General features: G+C 57.5%; 1 protein-coding gene across 3 annotated transcripts in view; it reads left to right on the top strand.

The window, feature by feature from the left end:
* Positions 1–26351, top strand: part of LOC116963432 (collagen alpha-1(I) chain-like) — a 97494-nt gene that overhangs the window by 67698 nt on the left and 3445 nt on the right. For all 3 annotated transcript variants that reach the window (XM_042786554.1, XM_042786555.1, XM_042786556.1), the window contains 47 exons: positions 426–479; positions 3383–3490; positions 4204–4257; positions 5391–5444; positions 5575–5619; positions 5888–5941; positions 6752–6796; positions 7184–7237; positions 7324–7368; positions 7735–7788; positions 8159–8203; positions 8479–8532; positions 9386–9430; positions 10565–10618; positions 11075–11182; positions 12878–12931; positions 13245–13298; positions 13505–13549; positions 14142–14195; positions 14447–14491; positions 15173–15226; positions 15964–16017; positions 16227–16280; positions 16510–16563; positions 16966–17019; positions 17206–17250; positions 17577–17621; positions 17982–18089; positions 18363–18416; positions 18730–18783; positions 19004–19057; positions 19352–19459; positions 19917–19970; positions 20245–20352; positions 20679–20732; positions 20858–20911; positions 21157–21210; positions 21590–21643; positions 22392–22499; positions 22704–22757; positions 22907–22960; positions 23255–23308; positions 23765–23818; positions 24012–24065; positions 24378–24431; positions 25151–25204; positions 26287–26340. In XM_042786554.1, coding sequence (XP_042642488.1) covers positions 426–479; positions 3383–3490; positions 4204–4257; positions 5391–5444; positions 5575–5619; positions 5888–5941; positions 6752–6796; positions 7184–7237; positions 7324–7368; positions 7735–7788; positions 8159–8203; positions 8479–8532; positions 9386–9430; positions 10565–10618; positions 11075–11182; positions 12878–12931; positions 13245–13298; positions 13505–13549; positions 14142–14195; positions 14447–14491; positions 15173–15226; positions 15964–16017; positions 16227–16280; positions 16510–16563; positions 16966–17019; positions 17206–17250; positions 17577–17621; positions 17982–18089; positions 18363–18416; positions 18730–18783; positions 19004–19057; positions 19352–19459; positions 19917–19970; positions 20245–20352; positions 20679–20732; positions 20858–20911; positions 21157–21210; positions 21590–21643; positions 22392–22499; positions 22704–22757; positions 22907–22960; positions 23255–23308; positions 23765–23818; positions 24012–24065; positions 24378–24431; positions 25151–25204; positions 26287–26340 — 2781 coding nt within the window. The remainder of the gene's footprint in view (positions 1–425; positions 480–3382; positions 3491–4203; positions 4258–5390; positions 5445–5574; positions 5620–5887; positions 5942–6751; positions 6797–7183; positions 7238–7323; positions 7369–7734; positions 7789–8158; positions 8204–8478; positions 8533–9385; positions 9431–10564; positions 10619–11074; positions 11183–12877; positions 12932–13244; positions 13299–13504; positions 13550–14141; positions 14196–14446; positions 14492–15172; positions 15227–15963; positions 16018–16226; positions 16281–16509; positions 16564–16965; positions 17020–17205; positions 17251–17576; positions 17622–17981; positions 18090–18362; positions 18417–18729; positions 18784–19003; positions 19058–19351; positions 19460–19916; positions 19971–20244; positions 20353–20678; positions 20733–20857; positions 20912–21156; positions 21211–21589; positions 21644–22391; positions 22500–22703; positions 22758–22906; positions 22961–23254; positions 23309–23764; positions 23819–24011; positions 24066–24377; positions 24432–25150; positions 25205–26286; positions 26341–26351) is intronic.

Raw genomic sequence — 26351 nt, 5'->3', positions numbered from 1 at the left:
GATGCAGTGCTTGTGTGGGGCCAGGCCTTGGTGGTGGGTCTGCAGCCCTGTGCCCACGCAGCCCCCAGGATTGTTGGGTGATGCTTTCCGCACACACACACACACCCCACCCCCCCCGGCTGGCAAACGGGGCAGAGCCACGAGGCAAAAGAAACGAAGGCAAAACTCCCCATCCTGACCTCCCGTAGGGCATCAAAGCAACGTGGAACCAGATATGTCACCACCTCCAAACCTGCCCGGGCCAGGGACCCCGTGAAGGCGGGCAGGGTGGTGGGTTGTGCCGAGGGACGCGAATCCTCCCGCTCTGCCCTTCCCGAGGCTGCCCCCGTGCAGTGCTGGTTGTCCTCCGCAGGGCTCGGGTGCTCTCAGCACAGGGCAGGACAGGGGGGGACATGTTTGCTAACTCGTCTCCTGTTTGTGCACAGGGACCCTGCGGAGATCCGGGGGAGCCGGGCGAGAAAGGCCAGCGGGGGTACACGGTGAGTGGGGGTGCTGGTGGGGGCTGCCTGGCTGGTGGGAGTGGGGGGAATGGCTCCCAGTTTGGAGAGGGTGAGTGTGCCCTCGGGGATGTCCTGGGGACTCTCAAGGACCCTGCTCCTCTTGGATCAAACCCTGGAGGGCCGGGTGAGGGAGAACTGTTAACGGTCAGGTTTGCTGGGGGCTGTGCAAGGAAATGTGTGACTGGTTTGAAGGGTTGTGATGGCCTGGTCCTCTCTCTGGGGACCTTGCTGTGGCTGGCAGGGGTGGCTCTCCATGGCAGGCTGGTTCCCCTGAGCCCACGCTGCAGCTCCTCTTGCCCTGTGCCTGCAGCACCCCACTCCAGCAGCTGTGTGGGCTGGGTCACTGCTCAGCACCATCCCTTTGGGTGCTGGACTCTGCCCTGTGTGTGTGTGTGTGTGTGTGTGTCCAGGCAGGTGGATACAAGTTGGCACGGTTGTCCCAAAAGCATTCTGTCCTTTTGTCACCTTCTGGAAACCACCCACCTCCCTCCCCACGGCGCTGGCCAGAGGGCTGTGCGAGCTCTGCCTGTGCTCCATGACGGGAGCTGCTGTGCCGCGTGTCCTCCTGCGACCCGGCCACCTTCCCCGGGACAGAGCGAGCACAGCTGCCTGCGGCCTTTGGATGCCCTGTGGGTAGAAGGAAAGGAGAGCAGATGTCCCAGTCTCCCAGCATCGCTGGAGCTTTCCACCTGCTCTCCCACCCATGCTCACTGGTACTCAGCCCTCATGGGAATTGCTGGTGTGTCCCGAATCTTGTCCATCTCAACAGAGCCGATGTGCAGGTGTCCTCCAGCACACCCCTGCCTCTTGCTTATTTGTCCTGGCTGCTTCTGGGCTGCTCTGAAGGGACAGCAGTCCTCATCCCTGCTGCTCCTCATCTCCCTGTTCATCCATCCACTGAAGCGATCATCTTCCCTCAGCCCTCCAGTGTTTTCCATCCTGCATAACATCTCCCCAGTGACCTTAACCACAGCACCGTGGTCCCTTGGCTCCCTCTCAGCAATGACCTTCCTTTTCTCCTGCAATCTTCTTTGTCATCGTGTCTTCCTCTCCAAAACTGGGGTGGCTTTTCCTCTGGCTTGAGAAGAGGATCCAAGGGCAGGCTGGGCTTACGTGGATCGATGCTGAAGGAGGGTTTGGACAGGCTGGTGAGCAGGACACAGGCTGGTGCCTGGCAGCTGCGTTGAACCTTTAAGTGCCAAAAGCTCATAGCAAAAGTTAGACTTGGTATCTTGGGCAAGGAACACATCAGGCACTGTGTGTCTGCTCTCTGTCACGCATCCTGCTGCCAGGTGTCCTGTCACCCCCAGCCCCACTCCCTCGCAGCAGGGATGCACCTCAGGGATAGTGTTTTACCAGCTGCCAGCATCTGGAAGGCATCACTGACTGTGTTAATCTGGTTGAGTGTAAACACTGGAGTCTATCGGCATAGCTTAGCCAAAAGGTGCCAAAGTTATTCTCCATCTTCACATAAACAGGATCTGCGAGGGGAGTCAGCAGTTCTGGGCAGGGATTAACACAGAAATGGAAAGGAGCAATTTTTTCCACCCATCACAGTCCATCCACAATCCTGATATCTTTGGTTCGGGGGGCTGTGTCACGGCCACAACCCTGTCCCTGGCTCCCTCCTCTCCTGCTCTTGCTTTGGCACCTGCCAAAGGCTTTGCATGGCAGATTTCCAACAGGGAAACTCAACTTGACTCAGATCTTGACCAGTCTGGGGTGGTTTTTGTTAAGGCTCACATTTCTACTAGACCTTGGCCCAAGAGGGCTTTGATGCTCATTCAGGCTCCAGCAGGTCTCCGTTCCCTGCTCTCACTGCCCGGGGGGAGGCTGATCGGATGACAGCAGGGGTGAGGAAGAGGAGAAGGGATTTCATCCACCTTCACAGCGCCTGAGGATGTGGTTGGGTTGGGTTTGCCCACAGTCTGTTTTGCATTTGGCCCATCTGCTTGGGCTCACCTGCCACAGAGCAGAGCCAGAGGTGCATCGCAGCCCATGTCTCTTGCTTGCAAAATTGCAAATAACAATAAGTATTCCCTGAAGCTGGGGCTGGAAGTGGAATGGGGCAAAAAATCTGGCTTTTGGGCTGGGTGCCCCAAGCATACATGGCCACTAATGAGTATGGGGGATGTAAATGGATGGCTGTGGGAGGCTGAGGCCCCTGGAGGAGGGAGATGGAAAATCAAACCTCCCCAAAACAAGCTTTTATATTTTGCAACCAGATTCTTCACTTGAAGTAACTGAGGCAGCTGCATCTTTCTGCCTTTCCTTCAAGCTCTGACTTTACAAACTAAAACAAAGTCCAGTTTTTGGACTTGACCAAACGTCCCAATATTTTTGAGAAATCCAAACAATCAAAGCAATTTGAAGGGAAATGTCTTCTCTTTGTTCCAGATGGCTCTTTATCCTGCCTTAATTCAGAAGTACCAGTGAGCTAAGGGCTTGAAAAAAGCTGTCCCTAAGCTTTAGCTGGTGATGCCCAGTCCAGAGGATCTTCTTGGGCTCTTGCATGTGGGAAAACATCAGAAATGGCTTTGAGCATAAGTCCCAGAGCCAAGAAGCAGATGCAGAGGGCTTTTGCTTGACCTCCTCTTAACACATTGCCTCTTCCCTGCCTTCCGTTCTGTTTCTTGCTGTACGGCTGCTGATTGCAACTCTCCCACGGTTTTGGTCAGAAAGCCTGGGCAGATCCACGTGCCCAGCGCCTGGATGCACGAAGCTTCTCCCCCTGCCAGCCCTCCCCAGCTCCTGGCAAGGTACTTGGTGCTTAGCAGGCATTGCTGCAGAAGCACGAGGCAGGCAGAGCTCGGCATTCAATTTATTGGTTTCACAGTGATGTGGATTTTTAAATTTTTCATCCTTGGCTTTTTTCTCCCCAGGGTGAACCTGGGATCCAGGGCTTGCCAGGACGTGTGGGTTACCCTGGCTCGGATGGCTTCCCTGGCCTGGATGGCAAACCTGGGCCATGGGGGCTACCAGGAGAGCAGGTGGGGCACGGGCAAGCAGGCAGGGCCATGGCATGGCCAGTGACAGGGTGGGGAAGGGGCAGCCCCAAGCCCCGTTCAGGAGACAAGGGGGTCCTAATGCTGCTGCTTTTTATGTTCACTTGCCTCCTTTAACTAAAATATTCCTCCTAATCCTACAAACCCAGGCAGTCCTGGGTTAGTGCCTCGAGGTTCATGTTTCCCAAAAAAAGGGCTGTAGAACATCACACGTGTGCGTTAGGGTGCAGCTGGGATAACTAGAGCGCTGCAGATCCCGCATTGTGGTGGGGCTGAGCACAAGGGCTGGGCTGCTCTTCTGCATCTGAACCTCCTCGGTGCTTTTACAGGAGAAAATAACTGGGGGGGGGGAAAGAAAGAAATAAATGAGAACCATTATGGACTGCCTGGGTAGCGTTCAAGCTGTGAAGCTGGTCACTTGGTGCTGTGATGGTCCCTGGCAGCAACCCCGGGGCAATACAGGCAATACACTTGGGCTTGGACATTTTCTTGGGGGCTTTTGGAGGCTGGTGACAAGGACTGAACCATGCTGAGGGGTCTGGGGTGCTCAGCAGCCCCTTGGGAGTCTGCACCGGGGTGGCCGTGGGCAGGAGGCAGCGGCTGCCAGTGGAGCAGGGAGTGGGGCTGGAGCTGGGCACAGCTGGGAGGTACTGGGCAGCTCCTCAGCGCCCGCTCTGCTCCTTCTTCCCTCTCCCCAGGGACTGCAGGGCTTCCAGGGTGACCGGGGGCTGGCTGGCGAGAAGGGAGAAGAGGTAAGCTGACCTCCGCCCTGTCGCGGGCGCGATTGGGTGCCAGCCCCAGTCCCGACATGCACGCTTCATGCCAGCCAGTAAGACCTTCCCATCACTGGTTTCACCAGTACTGCACCAGCAGTGCCAGGTGCCCACCTCCCGCCCAGCCTGTGGGCACGCATGTGCCGGCCCGATGTTGCGTGACGGTGTGGGGTCCCCCATGGCCACCCCGCAGCCGTGCAGGATCCGGCCAGTGGCCCCCCTCGCCCTTCTGCCCACTCGGCCTCCAGCCACGCCAGCACCCCGTGCTCCAAGCTGCCCCGGCCCAGGGGCAGCAGGGATGCTCCTGCGTCACACCAGTTCCAGGGGTTTGTGAGCCAGCATATAAAATGTCTGCAAAAAAAGTGAATCCTAGTGGTTTGTCCTCCTTTTTTTTTTTTTTTTTTTTTTTTTTCCCCTTTCACCCCACACAGTGTTTTTAAGGCGTTAGCTAAAATTTTTACAGCTGCCCAGGCTATTTTGGGCTCCTCTGAGGTCTGATCATACTGGGGCGTTTGAAACCCAGTTTCTTCTTTTTGAAACAGCAATCCCACATGGTTTATCCTGTATCTTTTCTGGCCTATACTTTGTACCCTCTGGCCCGTGAGCATCATGCCAGCATCCAGGCAGAGACTCTCTCTCCAACCCTTGGGCTCAAGCTCTCAGCGCTTGGGCCCTCAGCACCTGCAGACACATGAAGCTTTGTACCCCTTGCACGGGCCCATGGAGCTCTGGTTTTCTTCCCCACTGCTGCTGCGTGCAGCTCAGGGCACCGGGGTGTCCTCCAAGGTGACGGGCATGGCCCTGCCACTGGTGCAGTGGTGCTGTGGAGAGCCCCACGGCAGCCCTGCAGGCGCTGGGACACCTCCGTGTCACCATTGCATGTGGCATAGTGCAGCACTGGTGTGGGACACGGGAGCGGAGTAGCCACAGTGGGCTGGCACTGTGCTGGGGACAAGCAGCCAGGCTTTTCTTCTGGGGCTGCCTCATTTAGCACAAGCTTGAGGGTCCCCGTCCCCCTGCATCATACCGACAGTCTTTTGGGGCACAGCAGCCACGTTTTAGCTCCTGGTGGTCCAGCTGGGGCTCACACATCATTGTTGTTCCGATTTCAGGGTTTCTTGGGTGACCCTGGACCAGTTGGGGAGAAAGGAGAGAAGGGAGTGAAGGTGAGGGTGTCTGTCCTTACTCTTCACAGCCCTGCCTGGCTCGGGCAGGGGGTTGCCTCTTCCCTGCCACAGCCCCCCAGCCCCAGGTCATGCTCTTCTCCATCGCTCAGGCTGCTCTTGGCTTTTCCAGGGGGTGAAGGGAGAAAATGGCCTGCCAGGTCCTGCGGGGCTTCACGTGAGTAAAGGGGGAAGCGGGGGTGTCTTGCATCCTGCTGTGCCGGGATTGCTCCTTCCCTCCATCCCCTTTCCTGGGCCGATCCTTTTGCTCCTCTGTGACAGCCCCAAGCTCCATCCCTGGCTCCCACCCACGTTCCCCTGGCTTTGGCCAAAACCCTCATGGTCCCTGTGTTTTCCCTGACCCTCCTGCAAGGGATGGGACAGAGGCAGCTGCCACCTCGGGGTGGGCACCTTGCTTGACACCCCACTCTCGGCTTCTCTCCCAGGGGATGTCAGGTCTGAAGGGTGTGACGGGCTTCCAAGGCCCTGTGGGGCCGGAGGTGAGTGGTTTTGCTTTCTCTGTCACCAGCCTTCCCCAAAGGGGTGCAGGAGCCTGCTGCTCCCCACTGGAAAGATGGATCCAAGGAGGGAGGACTTGGGCTTTGCAGGTCACTGGTACTGCTTTGTGCTTCACTCTTGCAAAGTCTTGTTTGGTTTGTTTTTGTTTTGTTTTGTTTTGTTTTGTTTTTTTTGTTGTTGGGTTTTTTGCTTCTTTCTTTGTTTTTTTTTTTTTTTTTTCTCTGGGAGCTGGACCTAAACTATATCTGTAACTTTGTCCTGGAGGTGGTTCTTACTAATGGGGATAGTGCCCCAGAGCAACCAGGCACGTTGTCCCTCTGCATGTTGGGGGCAGGAGCCTCCCCTCACCCCCAACATCTCCCACATGGACGTTTGCATCCCAGCTCATTCTTCTGGCTGGCAATGAAGATCAGTGAGCCTTTGCAGAGCACATTGCATTGCAGTTTATTTTAGGTGACCACCTTCAGCTGAGACAAATCCCGGGCTGACAGCACCTGGGTTTTTCCGTGCTGCTCTCAGCACGCTGGTAGCTTAACTGCTGTCACATCTTTGGGAGGCATCCTAGCCAGGGAAGGGTTTGCAGAGGATTTAAAAGGAAAATTGAGGTGGTTTGGTGGTGGTCAATGGAAGTACCTTCCAACAGAAAGGGAGCTGGCCAGGTACCTGGCCAAAGGGAAATCACGAAGCTGATGCTGATATGAAGAAAAAGGGGAATTGGGGATGTGAAGACTAAAAGGAGAGAATCAAAGCAAATTGGCTAGAAAAATGGCATGCTTTCTCTCCTGTTCCAGGGGGAAGGAGGCTCAGTGGGTCCCCCAGGCCCTGCTGGCCCCATGGTAAGTGGCAGCTTTTCGGTTCAAACCGCGGCTGAAATGTTGGGCTGGTGGAGCTGCTGCCGCCCGGCTCACAGCAGGAGCAGGGCAGGACCACCATGGGCAGGCTGGGATGTGCCATCCTGTCCAGCTTCATCCCTTGTGCTGATTTACACCTGAAAAGGATGGGTCAGCTTAAAATGCAGCCTCCTGGTAGCAGGGGTGGGGGGAAAATTGCAAAAGGACAAATGGTGTTAAAACTTACACACACCAGTAAAAAGCCTCTCCCCAGCATCCCCACTCACATGGGGCTGCCTCTGCTGCCAAGGGGGATGTCTAGGGGGGACCCTGCCCCATCTTCTCCTGCATGGTGCACGTGGCTGCAGAGCTGAGCACTCTCTCGCCTTGCAGGGAGAGCCGGGCCAGCCGGGATCCATCGGATGCCGAGGTGTCAATGGCTCTCAGGTGGGTCAGCGCTGGTCCCCTTCCTTTGCTATTTGGGATTTTCTGGCCGCTGCGCTCAGCTTGTCCCTTCCCTGCTCTCTCCCCAGGGAGAAATGGGCCCTCCTGGCTTGCCCGGCCCCCGGGGCCCCAAGGTACGTGGGTCAGTACACGCCTGCACCGAGGGATAAGCAAAGCTCGTGGTGATGGGGCGTCTTGGGACAGCTGGTGGGGGTGCTGGGATGGGAGGGTGTCCCAAGGGTCACCCAGCCCAGAGGGGTCTCCTCCAGCTGGGCTGTGATCTCAACCCACCCCAAAACCTGCAAAGAGGCTGAGACGGGAGTGGGAATCCTTTCTGTACCCCTTGCAGTGGTGGGGGTGTCCCCTCACACCAGCTCCCCTGGAGCTCCTCAGCCACGCGGTATTTCCCAGGAGAGGTTTTGCATGGCAAAAAGAGCTTTGCACGCTCCGTGTAGGGATTGGGTTCTAACAGCATCTCCTCATCCCCCGCTGCTTTGCAGGGACCGCAGGGCTTGCAGGGGAGACGTGGCCCCCCCGGCCCCAGGGGCACACAGGTGAGTGGGTGCTGTCCTGGCTCGGAGCCCACCACGTCCCCCCGCCATGCACTTGCTGAGCAAGGAAGGAGCTTCAGGGACTTGCCCCCCCGTGTGCTTTGCAAACGGGCGTGAAGTCCTTGACCCTGAGGGTCTTTATGGCCACCTGGGAGCGGGTGGGAGTGGGTGGGTGGGAAGGGCTGTGTCCTGTGGGGAGGCTGCTGGGGGAAAAGGGAAGGGTGAGCTGATGGGGACATGGTCCCTGGGGTGTGACAGGCAGCTCCCGGGGGGCCAGGCAGAGTTCCTATGGGCTGGGGTCTCATCTGCAGAGCAGGATCGTGAGCAGCATCCCTCTTCTCCCAAACATCCCCCTGCCTTTGCTTTCCCCCAGGGTCCAGCTGGGATGGAGGGATCCGCTGGTCCCAAAGGAGACACTGTAAGAGTTTCTTGCTGGCTTGCTTTGACCTTGGTGGGGATGAAGCCTGGGCTTGAGGGCTTTCCCTGGAGGGACCGGAGAGGTGGGGTGAGGCATCCCTGCCTCTGCTTTCAGAGGAGAGGGGGGCCCAGGGCTTGCAGCAGGCCTTACAAATGAAGCCTGGAGGTCCCAGGCAGCTCCCGGGGGGGGGGGGGGGGAGGGAGGGGGGGGATGTGGTGGGGCTGGGCACTCTCTGCCCAGCCTGGCGTGAGCTGATGCCAGCACTCCTCTTGCAGGGCACAGACGGTGTCCCCGGGCTGAGGGGGCAGCCGGGACAGGAGGGCCCTGGGGTAAGTCTGTGGGAGTGGGTGGCTGGGTGCGGGGTGCCCTTGTGTTCCCCCTTGCAGCCCCCCAAAGCACTGCGGGGGGCTGCCCTGCTCCCCACTGCCACCCTCAGCTTCCCGCAGTGTTTGTGGCACAAGGGCTGGTGGGGATGACAGCCACATCCCTGTGGCCACGCTCCTTCTCTCCAAACTCCAAGGTTCCTCAGACTCTGCTGCTTGCAAGGACCTTGGTTTTTTTATCTTTTTTTTTTTTTTTTTTTTTTTTCCCTATGGATTTATCAGCAGAGATGCCCCAACCCCAGCCCTGCCTATCCCTTCCCTGGTTCACAATTAGTTGCACCCTTTTTCCCAAGGGGTTTGGGTGCTGGGCTGCCCTTTCCAAAGGGTGAGGAGGCTGAGGCAGCCTGGCCTTCCTCCCACCCGACCCACAGTGTCCCAGCTGAGCATGGCCCTTGGTGCTTTTGTTCCTCACGTGCTGAAACCCCGACGTGCGGAGCTGAAAACTGGTGCTTGCAAAAGGGATGAGGGATGCAAAGCGGGATGCGGGTGGTGCATTTTGGAGCCTAACAAGGACCTCATCCTTGTGCTGGGGGCTGCTGTGTGGGTGGGGGCAGCCTTGGGAGGGCTTATGCATCCCCTGGTCCCTCTTGAGGAGCAAATCCCACTGTGGCATCATTAGCAGCAACCCTGCAGAGCTAAACCGGTGTCTCCCATTTGTCGGCATCTTCCTGTAGTGTGGGAGGGCTGTCAGCCTTCATGAGCACGTGTGATATTATTCTTTGTGGTTTGGTTTTTTGTTTTCTTTTTTTTTGTTTGTTTTTTTTTTTTTTTAACTTGTATTTTGTGTCTCTCTCTGAAGGGATTTCTTGGCCTGCCAGGTTCAAAAGGCACCCAAGGAGAGCGGGTGAGTGGCACCCATGCCATCCCTGCTTGGGACGCAGGAGAGCTGCGTCACAGCAGCCCGAAGCACCAGCCTCATGCTCTTTGCCTGTGCTTAGGCTTGACTTCTGAATAGGTGGCAACTGCAGTTGTTTGGGATGGCAGAGCTGCACCTGGGCTCACCTCGCTGTAATAGGAGGAGCTTTCAGACACAACAGTGTGCCCTAAGATATCATCTGCTTTGGGAAGGCTGTGGTGGTTTAACCCCAGGCAGCAGCTGAGCACCACGTAGCCTCTTGCTCACTCCTCCTCCCTCCCAGTGGGATGGGGAGGAGAATCAAAAAAAAGTAAAACTCATGGGTTGAGATAAGAATGGTTTAATAAATAAAAGAAAATACAATAATAATAATGAAAAAGAATGTCGTAAAAAAGAGAGAACTAACCCCCAAGAGGAAACAAGTGATGCACAATGCAGTTGCTCACCCCCCACTGACCAATGCCCAAGCAGCAATCTGCCCCCCAGCCAGGTCCCCCCAGTTTCTATACTGGGCTTTGGCTAGTTCGGGTCAGTTCTCCTGGCCACGCTCCCTCCCAGCTTCTTGTGCACCTGCTTGCTGGAAAAATCCTTAACTTAGTGTAAGCACTACTTAGCAACAACTAAAACATCGGTGTGTTATCAACATTATTCTCACATGAAATCCAAAACACAGCACTGTACCAGCTACTAGGAAGAAAATTAACTCTATCCCAGCTGAAACCAGGACAGAGGCACAAGGGAGGTGGGAATGCTTTAGCCTGTGTTAAGGAACATGGTAATGAGGACAAGGTGCTTGTTGTTGTGCTGGTATCGGGACTGTGCAGCTGGGATGCCACCACTGGCTGTTGCAGGAGTCCTACCTGCCAGGGAGCTGGGGGTGGGATCGGCATGGGGTGCTGGGGGCACAAACAGTTTGGTGGCAAGTGAACCCAGAATCTCTGAAGCCCCCCCGCCATGAGGAGCAGATACCTGCTACCAGCTCTGAAAGGCCCGTCAGGAGGAAAGCCCTGATCTAAATTGGACAAAACTAACTTTCTTTGATGCCAAAATCAAATGACAGCATGATTTGGTTGCAAGGAGTGGCATAACGTGGTTTTCTGAGTGTACCCTCCACCTCTGCAGGGCTGCCAAGGTCCGGGAGGAGCCAAGGGAGACCTGGGAGACAAAGGAGACAAGGTACCACGTACCTAGGCTTCTGGGGGGGATTCCTCAAGCTGTTTCCTCTTTCATTGTTCAAATGTGCTATTTTCCAGCCAGGGGATGGGTTGGTGTGGATGTGCAGGGTCCCAGGGACATCCACTTGGAGGGACCGTGAGAGCCAGGCGGCTCAGGCAGCGCTTGATCCCACCGCGCTGCCGCCCCTGATCCATCCTTCTCTGCTCCATCTTTCTTTGGCTGTTTAAAAATATTGCATTGCCCCATTGTTGGTGCCCTAGGGATGCTCTCGGAGGAGGGTTGCGGGGTGTTTGCCCAGAGTGACCCCATGCCACAGGCTGGGTGTGCGGAGAGCTGGGGCAGCAAGCGATGGGCTCTCTGGGGGGGTTCCTGCCTGCGGGTTGGGGGTCCCCAGGCACTGGCTGTCCCTCCTGTTGGCAAGCCCACCTGTGACATGCTGTGTCTTGTTCCTCCAAGGGTCCGTGCGGAGCACAAGGAGCGAAAGGGTCCCCGGGGATTCGGGGCCAGGTTGGCTTGCAGGGCTTTCCCGGCCCCCGAGGAGCGGTGGGGCCCCGGGGCCCTGATGTAAGTGCCGCGGCTGGTCCGGGGTGTCGTGTGGTGGGACAGACGTGCGCCCAGTGTTATGCTGTGAGGTGGGTGTGTGTGTGTGTGTGTGTGTGGGGAGGGAACAGCCCTGAGGGCTGCAGGAGCGTGGGCAGTGCTGCCTTGCCCTGACCCTGCCTGGGGTGAGCACTCCTGCCTGCTCCTGAGCCCGGGCGATGGGCGACGTGCCCTGGTGCCAGCCCAGGAGCCACGCGTTGCGACGCCACTGGCGCAGGCACCACAGGTTTGCAGGATCCCTCTCTCCCACCGCCTAATCCCAGCTCCCCTTCAGCATCCCAAGCATCTCTGCCACCCTGCGCTGCCTCTTCCTCCTCCTGTGAGCTGAAGGCACTGGGCTGTCCCCAACCAAAAGCCCACCTGGCAGTAGTACTGGTATTTCCTCCCTTGCTGGGAGCTGGTGTGGGCTAAGGGAACCCTCTAACAGCATCTCCCCCCGCGCTGCTCCCACTGGCCCCTGCCCGGCCGTGGGGAGCTTTGCTCAAAGCCCCCAACCTCGGGGTCGCAGGTGCCCCTGGCACCTCAGTACTTCACACTAGCAAAGTTTTGACTCGGCTGCTCCAGACTCCTCCAGCTGTGCCCCCATCAGTGACCTGAAATTAGCTGGTGGGTTCAGTGATGCGAGGAGAGGGCAGCTATAGGCAGGGGATTTCCAGCAGGTCTGAGGGAAGCCCTCCCCAGCTGCCTCTGCCTGAGCATCTTTGCAGGGTTCCTGCTGAGCCCAGCTCTTGAACTGATGCAATTCTCTTTGGCCAGGCTCTCTGCCTCCCTGAGCCTGTGCTGGCAGCTCCAGAGGGTCCCCTGCTTCTCACCAGCTATACTGCCTGTCCCCGACCCTCACCAGCTTCCAGGAGCCCAGCACAGCAGTGCTTAAGGAGCCACAGGAACAAGACACAATTTTCATAGTGCCTTTTCCTGCAGTGTGTGCTCTGAGCGAGCTGTCAGGGTAGATGAACCCAGCCACAGATCAATATTTCTACCTGGGAACTGAAGCCAGGCTGGCTGTTTAGCAGTTTGCAGTTTCTCAGGAGAAAGAGAAGGAGGGATTATATTTTCCCACCCACCTTTCTGGTCTGCAGCATCCCGTTGCATGTGATGCCCTCCCCCTCTGAAGGGCTTTTGGGATGCCTGCCTGGATCTGCTCTCACATTCACCCTTCAGACTGAGAATTGAATCCTCCCACCTCTCCAAGAGATGGAGACGCAGCACTTGCATCTGGCTGCCAGGCAGTGCCTTTCCCACCCAGCCAAGCAGCGCTGCCATCGCACGGCATCGGTCTGGAGCCAGGGGCCAGGGGGCTGTGTCCGAGCAGGCAGGAGTCTTGGCACATCAGTCCTTTGAATTGCCTTTAATTTGATCATCAGGAAACAAAAATACTCAACTGTGCTCTTTTTGGTCCCATGACCAAACCCGTTAAGCTTTTATTTTTTTATGGCCAGTTTTATAATCCTGGGCGACAGGGGAAGTCCCCATCCCCACCCTGAAGCTCAACTGGTGCCCCAGGTCACATTGCCATTTAATTTATGTCACCCCCAGCCACGCTCCCTGTGTTTCTCCCCTACACAAGGCAGGGGGATGGTGGCTGCTGTGGCTGGGGGAGCAGGTGGAGGATCAGAGGCTGCGTTTGCCTTGGCCAACTCCTCTCCCCTCTCCTGGCAGGGGGAAGAAGGTCAGATCGGCCCAGCGGGGCTGAACAGCAGCGAGGGACCCAAGGTCAGTGCTGGCGTTTGCTGCTGTTCCCCACGGGCTGCCCTCGTCCTCGCATGGATGTGACCACCCTGCCGGGAGCTCCAGCATGGGTCCCAGCACCCAGGGGACAGCACCGCCATGCCCCCCTGGGGAGGGTCCCCAGCCTCTTGGCCCCCCACCCCATGCCTGGCATCCCTGTGCCCGCTCTGGCCGGGCACTGACCTGCCAACGTGGCAGAGGCTGGATGAGTCCCCTCGGTGCTCAGCGGGGTGGAGGGGCTGGGGGACACCTGCAGGGTTGCCTAAAGTGACTGTGTTTCCCTTTGTGTGAATTTTAGGGAGGCCGAGGACCTGATGGGCCACAGGGAACCCCAGGACCACGGGGAGCCCGGGTAACTAATGGGGTGCTGGTACTTGGAGCTGAATCTTGGAACACCTTTGGCTGTGGGAGATTGAAACAACCTTGGACACCCCTTGCTGGTTGGCTCGGGGCGTGCTGGGGCTGAGCCACAGCATCTTCAAGCACCAGCTTTGCTTCCAAATCTGCAGCTTTACTGCTGGCAGAAGGATGTTTTTCTTAATGCTTACTGTTTTCCAGGGCCGCGTGGGTCAGCGTGGGCTGGTCGGCATCCCTGGGCTGCCCGTAAGTAGCAGATGATCCACATCTCTGTGCTGGTGCGTGGTGCCGTCAGCTCTTGGGGAGCAGTTTCCCAGGAGGATTGGGTTCTGCTTGGGAATTTGCAAAGGATAAATTGGGGATGATCAGCTCAGGCTTCTGCACGTTGCATGAAGTGCTTTGACAAACCACCTGCCCAACACCACAACTTCCCTCTTAACCCTGAGCATAGACAATTCAGGAAGTAACTTTTGAAGAAAACTCTATTATTCAGTCATGTTTGGTGAAGGAGCTGAATAAATAGCTGAGGCAAGAGGGGAAAAAACACGATTGACGTGTTTACAGTGGGAACGGGTTTCCTCCCACACTCATGTTATTTCCCAGTGACTGCATCCACAGGTGGGATGGAGCAGGGAGGGGCTGCAGGAGCTGTGTGGGGAATGAGCCGCACATTAACGAACCCGTGGCCCGATACAGACCCGATGAGTGCCCTGGGGACTGTGCCGTTGCTTATTTGCCACCTTTTAATACCGGAGGGAGGCTCTGGGGCTGGCCAAGCCCTTGACGGGGGCACCGTGCCACCGGGCTCTGCTTTCCTGAGATGAGACTCTCCTTCCAGGGCTTGCGGGGCATCCCAGGAGTAGAAGGCGCAGAAGGAAAGCCTGGTACACAGGTTCCCATCCTACACTCTGTACTTGACTGCGGGCGAGGGCTGGGGCGGTGGGTTGTATCGAGACGGGGAGCTGAGCCCGACGCAGGGGACACTTCCCAGCCCCACCGTCCCCATGGCTACACGGGTCAAGACCTTGACACCGTGTTGGACCTTGCCGTGATGTGCATCAGCTGGCTCTGGGCTGGTATGGTGGGACTGGGAGAGGCTGCCTCTGCCTCCCCATCCTCATCATCACCTGCCTTGTTCTGCAGGGTCTCCCAGGGACTGTGGGCAGCCCGGGCAGGAGGGGACCACTGGTGAGTAGAGCTGCATGGCTATCCGACTTCTGTCCTTCCTTCCCTCTGCTCCGCTCTCTCCCCTTGGGGACGTGCCTCAGAAGCATGTCCATGGGATGGGGTGCAGGTGGTGGGTGGCCCTGATGGAGCGAGACCAGCCGGCGGGTGCTCCTCTGGGTGCAGCTGCAGACAGGGACCTGCTGAGAATCGTGCTGAGGAGCGAAGGAGAAGGAACGGAGCCGTGCTTTTAAGAACTGGCTATTGTAAAATGATTTCTCATCCCTGGCGCTACTATCCAGAAGAGGTTCAGCAGCAAGACCTAAACTAGCAGCAAGTTTTTCCTTCTGTAGGATGTCTAATATTTGTTTATCTTTGCTCTGAAATACAAAAGAAAAAAACCAAATCTGGCACTTCCATCAAAACAATCTATGAAAGATGTTCTACTCTGGGTCAGAGACACACCTCTGCGTTTGCTGTTAGCCTGGCACAGCGCTGTCTAGATGCAGATGTGGGCGTTGGGTGCGTGCACACACGCAGCCGCGGTGCTTCAGCAACAAGAAACCAAAGAGCTGGTTTGAAGTGGGAAGCACCAGCGCTGCCTTCGGCAGGCTGAGCCTCGGACCACGCCAGGGGAGAGATTCTCCATCCCTCTGACTTCTGCCTGCCCTCCGTCGCTCATTTTATTTCTGCCTTTTCCTCCAGGGTTTTGCCGGCTTGCAGGGGGGCCGTGGGCACACAGGACCTCCTGGATCGATAGTAAGGAAAAAATTGTTCCTTCTGCATGAAGTCTGCATTTTCATAAGTGGGAAGTCAGCGGGGCTGGTGTGACTGGTGGGGAAGATGGGACTTTCCCACCTTGGGAACTGGCAGGGGATCAGGGCATCTGTAGGACCTGACCTTAAGTTCTTGTTAAAAAACATACAAGAGCCTCAGTGGCAGAAATAGCTGAGGCTAGGGAAGAGCAGAATAATATCCCCAGGGAACCAGCTTGCCTGAGGGACTTTGCAGCTTCCCCAAGCCTAGCAGGGTCTCCGTGGGGGACAGCAGCCCAGGGAAACCCTTCACACCTGGGTGGCTGAATAGCAGCGTGGTCCTGGGAGGGGATCAAAGTGTTTGCTCCATCCCAGGTGGAAATGGGTGGTACAGGTTGAAGGAGGACAGTCCCATGTCCTTGCTCACTGGGATGGAGACCCAGAGCAGCTCCTGCAGCTGGGAGAGCTCCTCCCTGAGAGCCTGCTCTCAGCTGGGCTTGGTGATGACCCCAAGAGCGAGTATCACCACCTTCCCAGTGACAGTCCTGCTGGAGAGCCAGCCATGGGGTTCTGGGGTGCAGGAGCCACCAGGACAGGCCATGGTGGCAGAGTTTGTCCCCAGCAACTCAGTTTGGACCAGGTGATGCCTGTCCTTGAGTACAGAGGCAGCAGCGGTGGCTCAGTGGGGCTTGTCTCATCTCAGCCTTTTGACTGACAACTCTTCCCCAAATATTTCCAAAGGGCTCTCTGGGAAGACCTGGACCTGATGGAGACCTGGGTTCCCTGGGCCCAAAGGTGAGAGCTGGGGCTTGAGGGGACCATGGGTATGCTGGGAGGGGGCTGGTTGGAGCAGTGGTGGTGGTGAACAGCCCTGAGAGGCTCTTGGCTGCCATGGGGAGACCTGGGGGGATCCTGCAGGTTCAGACGTGGACACCAAGGAGGGGAAGATGCCTGCCTGCACCCAGGGAGCGGAGGTTTGTTAATGCCCTCGTGTTGCCTGGCAGGGGCTGCCTGGGAAGCCTGGCTCGGAGGGGCCACAGGGACCTGTCGGCACTTATGTAAGTGATAGTCCTCCTGTGGAGAGGGGCACGGTGCTGTGGTCGGCTTGGGGGGGGATGCTGGCCGGAGCAGCATTGTCCCCCAGCCAGGCACTCGCCGACCTGCCAGGGCTCCTGCGGTGCCCGGGGTCCTGCTGCTCCCCAAGCTCAGCCTCAGCACCCACCTTCTCCCAAACCCCCCGAGATGCCGGGCAGCCCCAGCTGCCTCCTAACGCCGTGCTCTCCGCAGGGCTACCCGGGACCTGCCGGCGACCGCGGGAGGCCGGGGCGCAGGGGAGACAAGGTAGGGCTGGGAAATGCAGCGCCGCAGTGAGGGGATGTGCTGGGGTGGGAGTCCAGGCTTCAGAAATGTTTTCGGGTCGGGCTGTTGAACCCAAGGGGCGGGTTTGGGAGGTGTCAGCCAGCGGCCTCGTGCCAGGGAGGTTGCGGGGGTGGTGGGAGGAGAATGGCTGGAGCTGGCTCCCACGGTGGGCAAACTGTTGGTTCTCCAGCACTTCATCTGCCCAAACTTCTGTGGCTTCTAGAAGATTCCAGGCAGATGGGGTGTTTGTTTTTGTTCTTGTTTTTGTTGGGTTTTTTTTGTTTGTTTGTTTGTTTTGGGTTTTTTTGTTTGTTTGTTTTTTCTTAAGAAGTTACTGCATTAAAAACATATGGAAGAAAGAAAATCCTTCTTGCCTCTTAACAGGGAGAAACAGGAGCCCAAGGCCTACCAGGATTTCCAGGAAAAGCTGGTCCCAAGGTGAGTGCTGTTTGCTGCTGCCCTGGGCAGCTCCGGCCCCCCCTGGAGAAGCACTGAGCAAGTTGTCTTGGCTGGGCTGAGTAGGAGAAAATGAGAAATCTTCGCCACCAGCATCAAGGGACTAAACTGGTGAGAGGGGAGTGGTCAGGGCTGCGGCATGGGGCTCTAATGGTGTTCTCCCCCCAGGCCCTGCCAGGTCCCCCTGGTCCACGCGGTGCTCCTGGGTCCCAGGTAGGACTTGCCGTGCTCCCCGTGTGCCTGGCTGGCTCCGCTCCCTCTGCCGCGGTCCCCTGCGGATGTGCAATACCCTGCAATATATACTGTGTGCTACCTATAGCGTTAGCAGTGAGAATCCTGGACCCCTTTGCAGGAGCAGGCAGGACCCTGGTTGTTGCTGGACAACATCTTGTTGCTGGCTGGGTTTTGTCCCGATGCAGAACGGGCACCGCTGAGGTGGCCCGGGCACATGGGGATTGGCCAAGCGAAGCCTCACCTTGCTCAGGGTCCCCTGTGCCTCCTTGCCATGACCACACTGCTGAGCATCCTTCTTGTTTCAGGGCAGAGCAGGAGACCCGGGTCCTCGAGGGCTTCCAGGGCTGCCTGTAAGTGGGAGAGCTGTAGCTCGCAGAGATGCTCTGTAGGCTGAAGACGGGTGATGTACGATGAGATGAAAGATAGGCGCCCGCCCTGGAGGCAGCTCCATCCCTGGGCTGGTTGTGGGGCAGAGAATGATGCAAACCCAGCACGGGTAGCTGGGTGGTGACATGTGGGGTGCGGGGACAGCAGTGACCTCCTGTGCTGCAGTGATGAGGCACTGGTACCCATCGCATGCAGGTGGTACCTTGCAAATCCCCGTGGTGGCCCAACTGCTTCAGGCACGGGGCTCCCACTGGCATTGCCCTTCCTGGAGCTGCACCCTGCGCTGCATTTCGGGGTGCCTAAGTGGCCTTTTGGCCTTGCAGGGCGTTCCTGGCATGCAGGGGCTGGATGGTGCCCCCGGGAAGCCTGGCTCAGCAGGACAAACTGGGGCTCCTGGAGCGGCTGGTGCTGCTGGTCCATCTGGGTACCCGGTGAGTGCAGATGGGGCTCTCTCTTTCGATCGACACCCAACACAACCTCCTGCCTCAACTGGTAGGACAGGGTGCAAGAATTTTGCTGGTGCAACACTTTTGGGGAGTTCCCTAAAGCACCTGCAGGAGGGGAAAGAAAAGGGAAGCTGGTGCATGGCTTCTCTGCCCGTGGGGACATGGTGTGCTGGGGCATCCCAGGTCTCTGATTGGGAGCTGCAAAGGCTTTCTTAGTTACGGCAAAGCCTTGCTGCTGATATGGGTTTTTGTTTTCAGGGCCGGGAAGGTCCAAGTGGACCTGAAGGGCCTTTGGGGATGAGAGGAGAGAAGGTAAGGACAAAGAAGGTGGTTTGGTTCCCCTTGTCATCCCTGTGAGTCAGGAGCTGCCCAGGCAGGCAAAGCCTCGGGGCTTGCTCTGCTTGCCCAGAGTGGGCTTTCCTCCCCTAGGGCTGTAGGGGCAAGCACCCAGTTTGGCCACTGGTTTTGCCAAGTGGGGTGGGGATTTATGTGTCTGGTGCAAGGTGGGAGAAGAACTTCACAAGCCATCCTGCAAACGCTGGGCAGCCGGGGCAGCAGGGTCTGCGGGGGACCTGCGTGGAGGACCAGCACGGCTGCCTGTCCTAATGTCTGTGTCCTCTGGCAGGGTGACGTGGGAGATCCTGGGGAAGCTGGTGTCAGTGGGCTGGATGGCGAGCAGGTACATCAGCTGGGGAACCCTGCCCTTGCCTCGTCTGGGGCTGCTCCAGCCGGCCTCTCCCTACATGCCTTCTCCAGGGATGGGAAATTAAAGGAGGAGGTTGCTGATCCTCAACTAAACCAGGAGGTTCAAGCTGTGTCTGCATTAACTGAGCCAAAGGCTTTTTGCAACGCGGGGTAAACGAGCTGTTCTAGGGCAGGGCTGTGTGTTTCCTCCCCAGGGACCACCAGGACCACCAGGAGCGGAGGGTCAGCTGGGGCCCAAAGGCGAGCAGGTTGGTTCCCACCGGGTGCTGGGGGTGATACCACGGGCAGTGCTGGGCTCAACTGACCCCTCTGCTGCAGGGGCAGGCACCTAAACCCGCATAGGGCTGATTGAAATCCACCCCCAGCATGCTCATGCCTAGGGATTTATGTTGCTGGGCGTGGTAGGGGTGTCCAGGTCCCCTCAAAGATTGGGTACCTGGTACAAGGAAAAGTGGGGTGGCTGGATGGTGAGAAATGACAGAGAGCAGAGTCAGCTGGAAAAGACAGACAAGAATAATCCTGGTTGTTTTCATCCTGTCCAGGGAGAAGCAGGAACCTGTGGAGCTCTGGGCATCAAAGGGGGTCCTGGGGAGCCAGGGGACGATGGGCCAGAGGGGCGGCCGGGGAGGCCTGGGGAGCGAGGGAAGGAGGTACGTGTGCTGGGTGACACTGGGGGGGGTCACCGCTGCCCGCCGGCGTCCTGTGCCAGGGGATGGGGACGGGAAAGGTGTGCCACCCGGTGCGCTGGCTCTGGACAAGTGCCCGTGCTATGGGCTTTGCTGCAGATGGGCTGAAGTGTCCCTGTGGAAGTGTGTGTTGGTGGGGGGGGAGGGCGGGGTGATGCTTTGGGGTCCTCTTGCTGGGTGAGGTGTTGCTTGGATGCGCTCAGCATCTTGTCCTTGCTCGCTTTTGGGCTAGTGTGGGTCACAGCTGGGGTTGACCTCCTGGTGCAGGTGAAGCTGAGGGGCCATCCTTACCCAGCACCAAAATCCCAGCCAGAGGAGGGTGGAGCAGCCTATGAAAGCCAGAGCTCAGCTTTTAACTCACCGTGGGATGGGGCTGGGGATTGGCCGCTGCATCTGATGCTGATATTTCCCCTCCGGGCAGGGTGACGCTGGTGATGCTGGAGACCCAGGAGAGCCAGGAACACAGGGACAGAAGGTGAGGAATGCCTCTAACCCTGTCCCTCCTTGCAGCACCTCGGCAACACCCACAGCCTGCTCAGCCTCCACTGCTCCATTTGCTGTGGTGGGGGCAGAAGCAGGACAGGGGTGTCCCGCAGACCTGGCATCAGCACCTCTCCTGAGCACCCTAGGGTGAACTTCTGTCTGCGGCACCCAGTGAGAGAGTGAAACACATCATCTCTATGCAGAAGCTCCTTGAATTACTATTCTGTTTTCTTCCTTGTGACACCTCTGTCTCCATCCCTGAGCAGGGTGATGCTGGCCCCAGGGGCCTTCCTGGAGTGCCTGGCCCAGGAGCTGCTACGGGGGAAATTGGAGAAAAAGGCCATAAAGGACAGAAGGGCCAAGAAGGTTTGCTGGTAAGTACAGAGAGGGGCAGCCTCAGCCCACTGTGCTCCCAGTGTCCCCGCAGGCTGGCAGTTGGGTGCTGGGTGCTGAGGAGGGGGGCTTACCCCCCCAGCAGGAAATCTTGGGTTCCAGGAGCCACAAAAAAATACTAGGAATTGGCAAGTCTCCATAACTAGGGAGTTTTGTGTCTCATCTCTAAAATTGGATCTTGTTGGCACAAAAGGGTGGTGTGGACTTGCCGGGCAGTCTGGGTTAATGCTGCCTCCGGCCAAACTCCAGCCTCCTGCCCCCCGGCCGGGCTGGGGCCCTGCTGAGCACCTCTCCCTCTGTGTCCCAGGGCCAGGTTGGTGTCACTGGAGCTGCGGGACCTGCTGGAGCCAGAGGACGGTTTGTAAGTCGGATCACGTCCCTCCTTCTGTTTCGGTTGATCACAGACCTGGCGAGGTGACATGTGTGTAACTGGGAGAACTGGGCAGGGTTGACTCAATGAGGCTCCTTTGCTTGTGCTCCGAACAGGGTGAGATGGGTCTCCAAGGTCCTCCTGGGGTCGATGGTCCTGAGGGAGTAAAGGTACAGCAGGGTGATGGCTCCAACCCTTCAGCTCTGGGTGAAATGCCCTTTTCTGGCCTTTTCCCATTCTCTGCTTTCTGCCTCTGGCTGATGGGGGATGTGGTGGGGCTGGCTGTGGTGGAGGATCTGGGTCACACCTGGGCAGGCTGGTGACCTGAGGGACCTGCCATGTTGCCTGAGACCCAAAGTCAACAAGGCAAGGAAGAGGTTTTCCAGTGACAGAGCTGTTTCCCCTCCTTCTCCAGGGAGATCCAGGGCCACGAGGCATGGATGGACCCACTGGTGCTGCAGGATTACAGGTACTGATGCCTGGGATCTTGTAGAGCCAGGAGCTGCCAAAGGCTTCCTCAGTGCTTCACCATTTCCAATACAAACCAAAGCCAAGGGATTTATTGCCTGCCCAGAACAGGGCGCTCAGAAGTGAGGAGGGGTTTTAATGCCTCACATCTTGGCACTGACTCCCCACCCCAAAAATCAGACCATTTCAGTCTGGTATCCAGGGATGCCCTGTGGAAGAATCATGCTGGCTCCCACGTGGTGCCTGGGTGCTGCCTGGGCACGTGCCTTGGCCAGCTGAACGTGGTATGAGGGAGAGGATGCTTAAAATACCTGCAGAGGGCCTGAGTGTGAAGCACGTGGTGGTGACAGGCTTATTCTAAATCCCCAATATCACTGCAGGGGCTCGCTGGAGACGATGGAGTCAAAGGAGACGGCGGCAAGCCCGGTCTAGCGGTGAGTACTGGCCCTGCCCCAGCAAAACCTCCCTGGGAAAGAGGTTTGGTGGCATCCTGTAATGGAGCAGCAGAGCCTGGGGCTGGGGCTGTGTCTCACGCGGGGGGTGACCACAGAGCGAGCTCTGCCAGCCCCAGTGCCGGGCCATGTCTCCCGGATCCTGCCCTGCAATGGCTTTGTAACTGAGTCATTGTTTCCTTGGTTTCCCTAGAGCCAAAGCCCCATAAAGGCATTTTAATCCAGCTATTAAAACCCATGCGAAAGTGCCGTGGCTGTTGTGCAATTAACGCTTGGCTGTTGGAGTCTGCCTGAGTTTGTCCGGGACATTTGGTTTCCCCTTCCTCTGCTTTCACAGAGCAAATCTGCAGGTGTCCCTGCGGTCAGCGGGCCCCAGGAACCACGCTGCGCTCAGGAGCACTCGCGCTGCCCTGAGATGCATTTTATGGTCGTGGTCCTAATATGCACAGAGCCACGAATCTGTTTTTGATGCCCTGGCTGCAGGATAAATCCCACTTGCATCCCAGTTCTCCCGTGTTGCAGTGACGCTCTGCCCAGGCGAGACGTGTCCTTAACTCAGGCTTTTGCTGGGAGAGGTCGGGATGCAGGATAAACCCCGGGGTGGATTTCCAAAGTGGACAGTGAGAGCCGTCGCTTGTAGCTGAAGCCCCTCAAGGGGTGGCTGCTCGGACCCTGCTCCGGATGGGGTTGGGCTGGGGTGTAATGGGTGCCCTGTCTGTGTGCACCACAGGGCGCAGCGGGTGCCCGGGGGATGGTGGGTGCCCCCGGGCTCCGGGGCTACACCGGGCATGAAGGAGCCAGAGGAGCAACGGGCACCAAAGGAGAGCCGGGCCATCAGGTAACTCCTCTGCCATGGGGATGGGCAGGGGACATCTCCGCAGGGTGGCCCTCCCCAGTACAGCTCCAGCACCAGTGGTCTCTGGGGGGAACAACCCATCCAGACCCCGGGGCAAGGCAGCCGGCTTTGTACTTGCCCTCCTGCCTTCCCCCAGATAACTTGGAGCTGATGCCAGCCTCGTGTTTTGTCCCCAAATGAATGCAGGGTCCTCTCGGGCCACCGGGTGAAGCTGGAGCCGCAGGGCTGAGCGGCATCGAGGTGAGTGGGCTCCTTTGCTGCCCCACTTCTCCACCTCTGGCTTTTCTCGCAGCCCAGGTCTGAGCCACTCTGAGAGCCTGCCCAGGATTTGGGTGAATAACCCTAGAGCTTATTTTCGGGGTTGGGTTGATTTTTGTTTTCCTTCGTAGGGCCTGGTGGGTGCGAAAGGGAAGCCGGGCAAGCCGGGAAAACCGGGGCAAATGGTGAGGAATGGGATGGAGCCATACTGGTTCTCCCTGGCACAGGCAGTAGGATGCTGGGATCTCCTGGCTGTGGCAAGGTCCCACACGGGCAGCATCCCCTGCTCCTGCTGAAACAACCCCCACGGCCCTGCTCTGCCCAGCCTGCTCCAGAGATGGGCAAAAATCTTAAACAGAGACTACAGCTTAGAGCATCCTGCTGTGCGTGCTGTGGCAAGAGCGGGGAGGGGTGATGGGAGGGGACATCCCTTGTGCAGCATCCTTATGGAGGGGTTTCCTTCTTCTTTGGGATTTTAGGGGTCTCCAGGACAAGCCGGTCCTGAAGGGTGGAAAGGTCGCAAAGGAGAAAAGGTACCTCTGAAATCCTCCTCTGCAGATGACACCTGAGCTTGCCAACCCATTGCAGTCCATGGAAAGAAACCAGGGGGAATTGCCCCAGGGGGACATGTTTCTCCCCGCTGTAAAGGCACCTGCACATCGATGCCTGGCAAACGTGGAGCATTTAGATGCCCTTGGGCTGCCTTGGTTGGTTTTTGGGTGAAGGGCTGGCAAGTGTCCCCAGCTCACCCCCCCCCAGCCCCACAGGGCTGCCTCCATCCTGGCTCAGGTGCCCTTGGGGGGGCACAGGGGACTCCCCTTTGCTGACCAGCTCTTCACCGTGGCCTTGGTGTCCATCCCCAAGGTCCCGCAGCACCTGGTGAGCTCTGTCCCCGTCTCCATGCAGGCAGCAGCCCCTTTTCCCCAGTCCTGGTCTGGGATGTCTCCAGGCTGCTGGTGACCCACATCTCCCATCTCTTCTTCCCCCAGGGTGATGCAGGGCATGAAGGGGAAGAAGGGGTCCCTGGAGAAGCTGGCAGACGGGTAAATGGCACCACTGTCCCCATGGCGGGAGGCACGGGGGTGATGCTTGGAGCCCATGGAGGTCTTGCAGAGGGGCCCCAGATTTCTGGGGGCTCCACATCCCTGGAGGGGCAGTGAGGGGGACGTGGGGCGGCCGGCTCGGTGCCCTTAACAGGCTTGAATTGCTCGTGAGTCTTTAATCTGTTGTTCCCAGGGCAAGCGAGGCAAGGCGGGCCACCGGCCCCCGAGAGGTCCCCAGGGACCCAAGGTAGGTTGGCCTTGCCCCGCCGGGGTGAGGGCTGCTTTGGCACCCTGGCAGCTCAGGGGTGCTCCTGAGCCGGGGGGTGCTCCCACCTGCCTGAGCCCTCGGCTTAGGAAAGGATAAGCCAACACAGGGGCATTGTGTAGCCGGAGGGCTGTGTGTCCCCAGCCCCTTCCAGCCCAAGGCGGGTGTCTCCCGCCCCCCCAGCCCCCCCCCGGGCTGCTCTCCCTGCAAGAGGCACCGGGGCATCGCTCCCGCCTTGCTCTCGCACTGCACCGCTGGGCACAGCAGCCAGGGTCTCTCGCTTTTGCATTTCAGGGCTACCCAGGTGACAAGGGGCTGGAAGGACCCCAGGGCCCTCAAGGACCCTACGTGAGTATTAGCTTGGAGGTTTTAGGGTGCCGGCTGCTCCCTGTTTGACCCTCACAGGTACCACTGTGCAACCCAGCTCTGCAGACAACCGAGACAGAGACCCATTTAAAATGAGTGAAGTTTCTGGGTGTTTCATCCATCCGTCGTTCATCTGTCTCATCTTGCCTCCTCCTCCTCCCAAATTAGCATCCCATCAGTGTGCGTGCAGTCAGGCAAATCACATTAATTTCTAATATGTTGTTCTAGAGGCCAAATACTTCCCTTCCAGTTAAGCGTCTGATGCTTGGCAGTGCTGAGCGCTTGTAGAGGATGGTGCCCACATTCCCAGAGAGCTGCCATGGCTGGAGGAACTGGCTGCACAGCAGCAGCTAGCATTGGCCAAAAAACCCTACTCAAATATTTTTTTTAATTACCGGAAATTGTTATTCCTCTATTTAAAATAAAACCCCCATCTTTGGAAACTTCACAAAAGCAAGCCAGGATGCTCTGCAACCAGCCAAGGGACCTGAACTGCATTTTTAATGGGATTTGCTGAGGGATCCTCCCAAAAGCAAAAATCAAAGCTATGATGAGAAAATGCCTCAAAAGTTTCTAAAATTACCTGAAATTCTCAGAATCCTGGCGGCAGCCTCAGCTGTGGTGAGGTCCCTCCTTGCCAGGGAGCTGACAGGAGCAGCTCAGCTGCAGGGTGATGTGGTACCACATCGTTTCTCTCTTAGGGCATCCCAGGGCTGAAGGGCGTGAAAGGAGACCCTGGACCAAAAGGGCACAAGGTAGGTGACGTACTGGGCACAGCGGGGACCCTGGGCACAGCCTAGCATTTAATTTGCTGGATGCCATGAGTTATTCCCCTCTTCTTGAACCCCGATCACTGCAGCATCCTTCTTTGGGGGGTTGCCCACCGTGTTCCCAGGTGCTGGGAGATGGGACCTTTAGACTTTCTCCAAAGCCAGCTCCTTTTTCAGCTTCTCCATCCTCCTGGAGTTGCAAGCAGCAGAGGACAGTCTTTTAATCCCCTGCTCTCAGCATTGATGCTGATGCAGCACGAGCATGTACCTCCTCTGTGCCATTACCGATGAGCTGATGGATCCAACCTTGGCCTGAGAAGCCAAGCACATCGTCACGGTCCCATCCGTCAGCCACAAGGCTGTAAATAAGCATGACAAGCAATCCCTGGTGGCGGGTAGTTGCTCACAACCTTCAGGAAAATGAAACCCCAGTAATAAATAAAGCTTTAAATTTATTGCGACCTAAATGAGCAATGGCAGAAGCTAAAGTCCAGGGTGTTCAGCAAGGCCAGAGTCTGGGAGAGCGGGCTGCGGGCTGCTGCTGTGCTGGGGTTTATTCCTCTGCTCCACCACATTTCAGCACACAAGAAACTTCCTCTATTTTCTCAAAAAAAAACCCCTCTGAGAACTTCTGAGGTTTCCTTGAATGACATTTTCGTCTGGGATAAAATACTTTCAGTTTTGCCTTTGCAGCTGAGCAGGGGAGGCAGGCGCTCCGTCAAGCTTCCTCCTCCCCCAGCAATATGGGGAAATCAAAACCAAAAGGATGGTGGTTTTTTTCAGAAATTTTGCAGCCAGCCGTAACTGGAAATTTCCCATTTCCAGTCACTTGCTGGAGGTCAGGAGACGTTTGGCCTTGGGAAATGTCCCCAGGAAGGTATCTCCTGCCAGGCTCAGGCAGCAAGGAAAACCTCCATTGCCTACCCGGTGAAATACCACTGATGGAGTAACTAGAGCCGGGTTCCCGATGCCCACCCTCTGGGGCAGAGCTCCTCTGCCCAGGCTGGTGTTCTGAGGGGTTTCTACCCTCCTCTTTGCCACCAAAGCTCTCCCTGATTCTCTCCTAGGGTGAGAAGGGCAGCATGGGCAACCTGGGCGAGCAAGGGGATGATGGCTTCAAGGTGCGTGAAGG

This window comes from Tyto alba, unplaced genomic scaffold (genome assembly GCF_018691265.1).
Source record: "Tyto alba isolate M040663 unplaced genomic scaffold, T.alba_DEE_v4.0 Super-Scaffold_11, whole genome shotgun sequence".
In the NCBI taxonomy this organism is placed as follows: Eukaryota; Metazoa; Chordata; class Aves; order Strigiformes; family Tytonidae; genus Tyto; species Tyto alba.
This window is presented reverse-complemented; position numbering and strand designations above follow the sequence as displayed.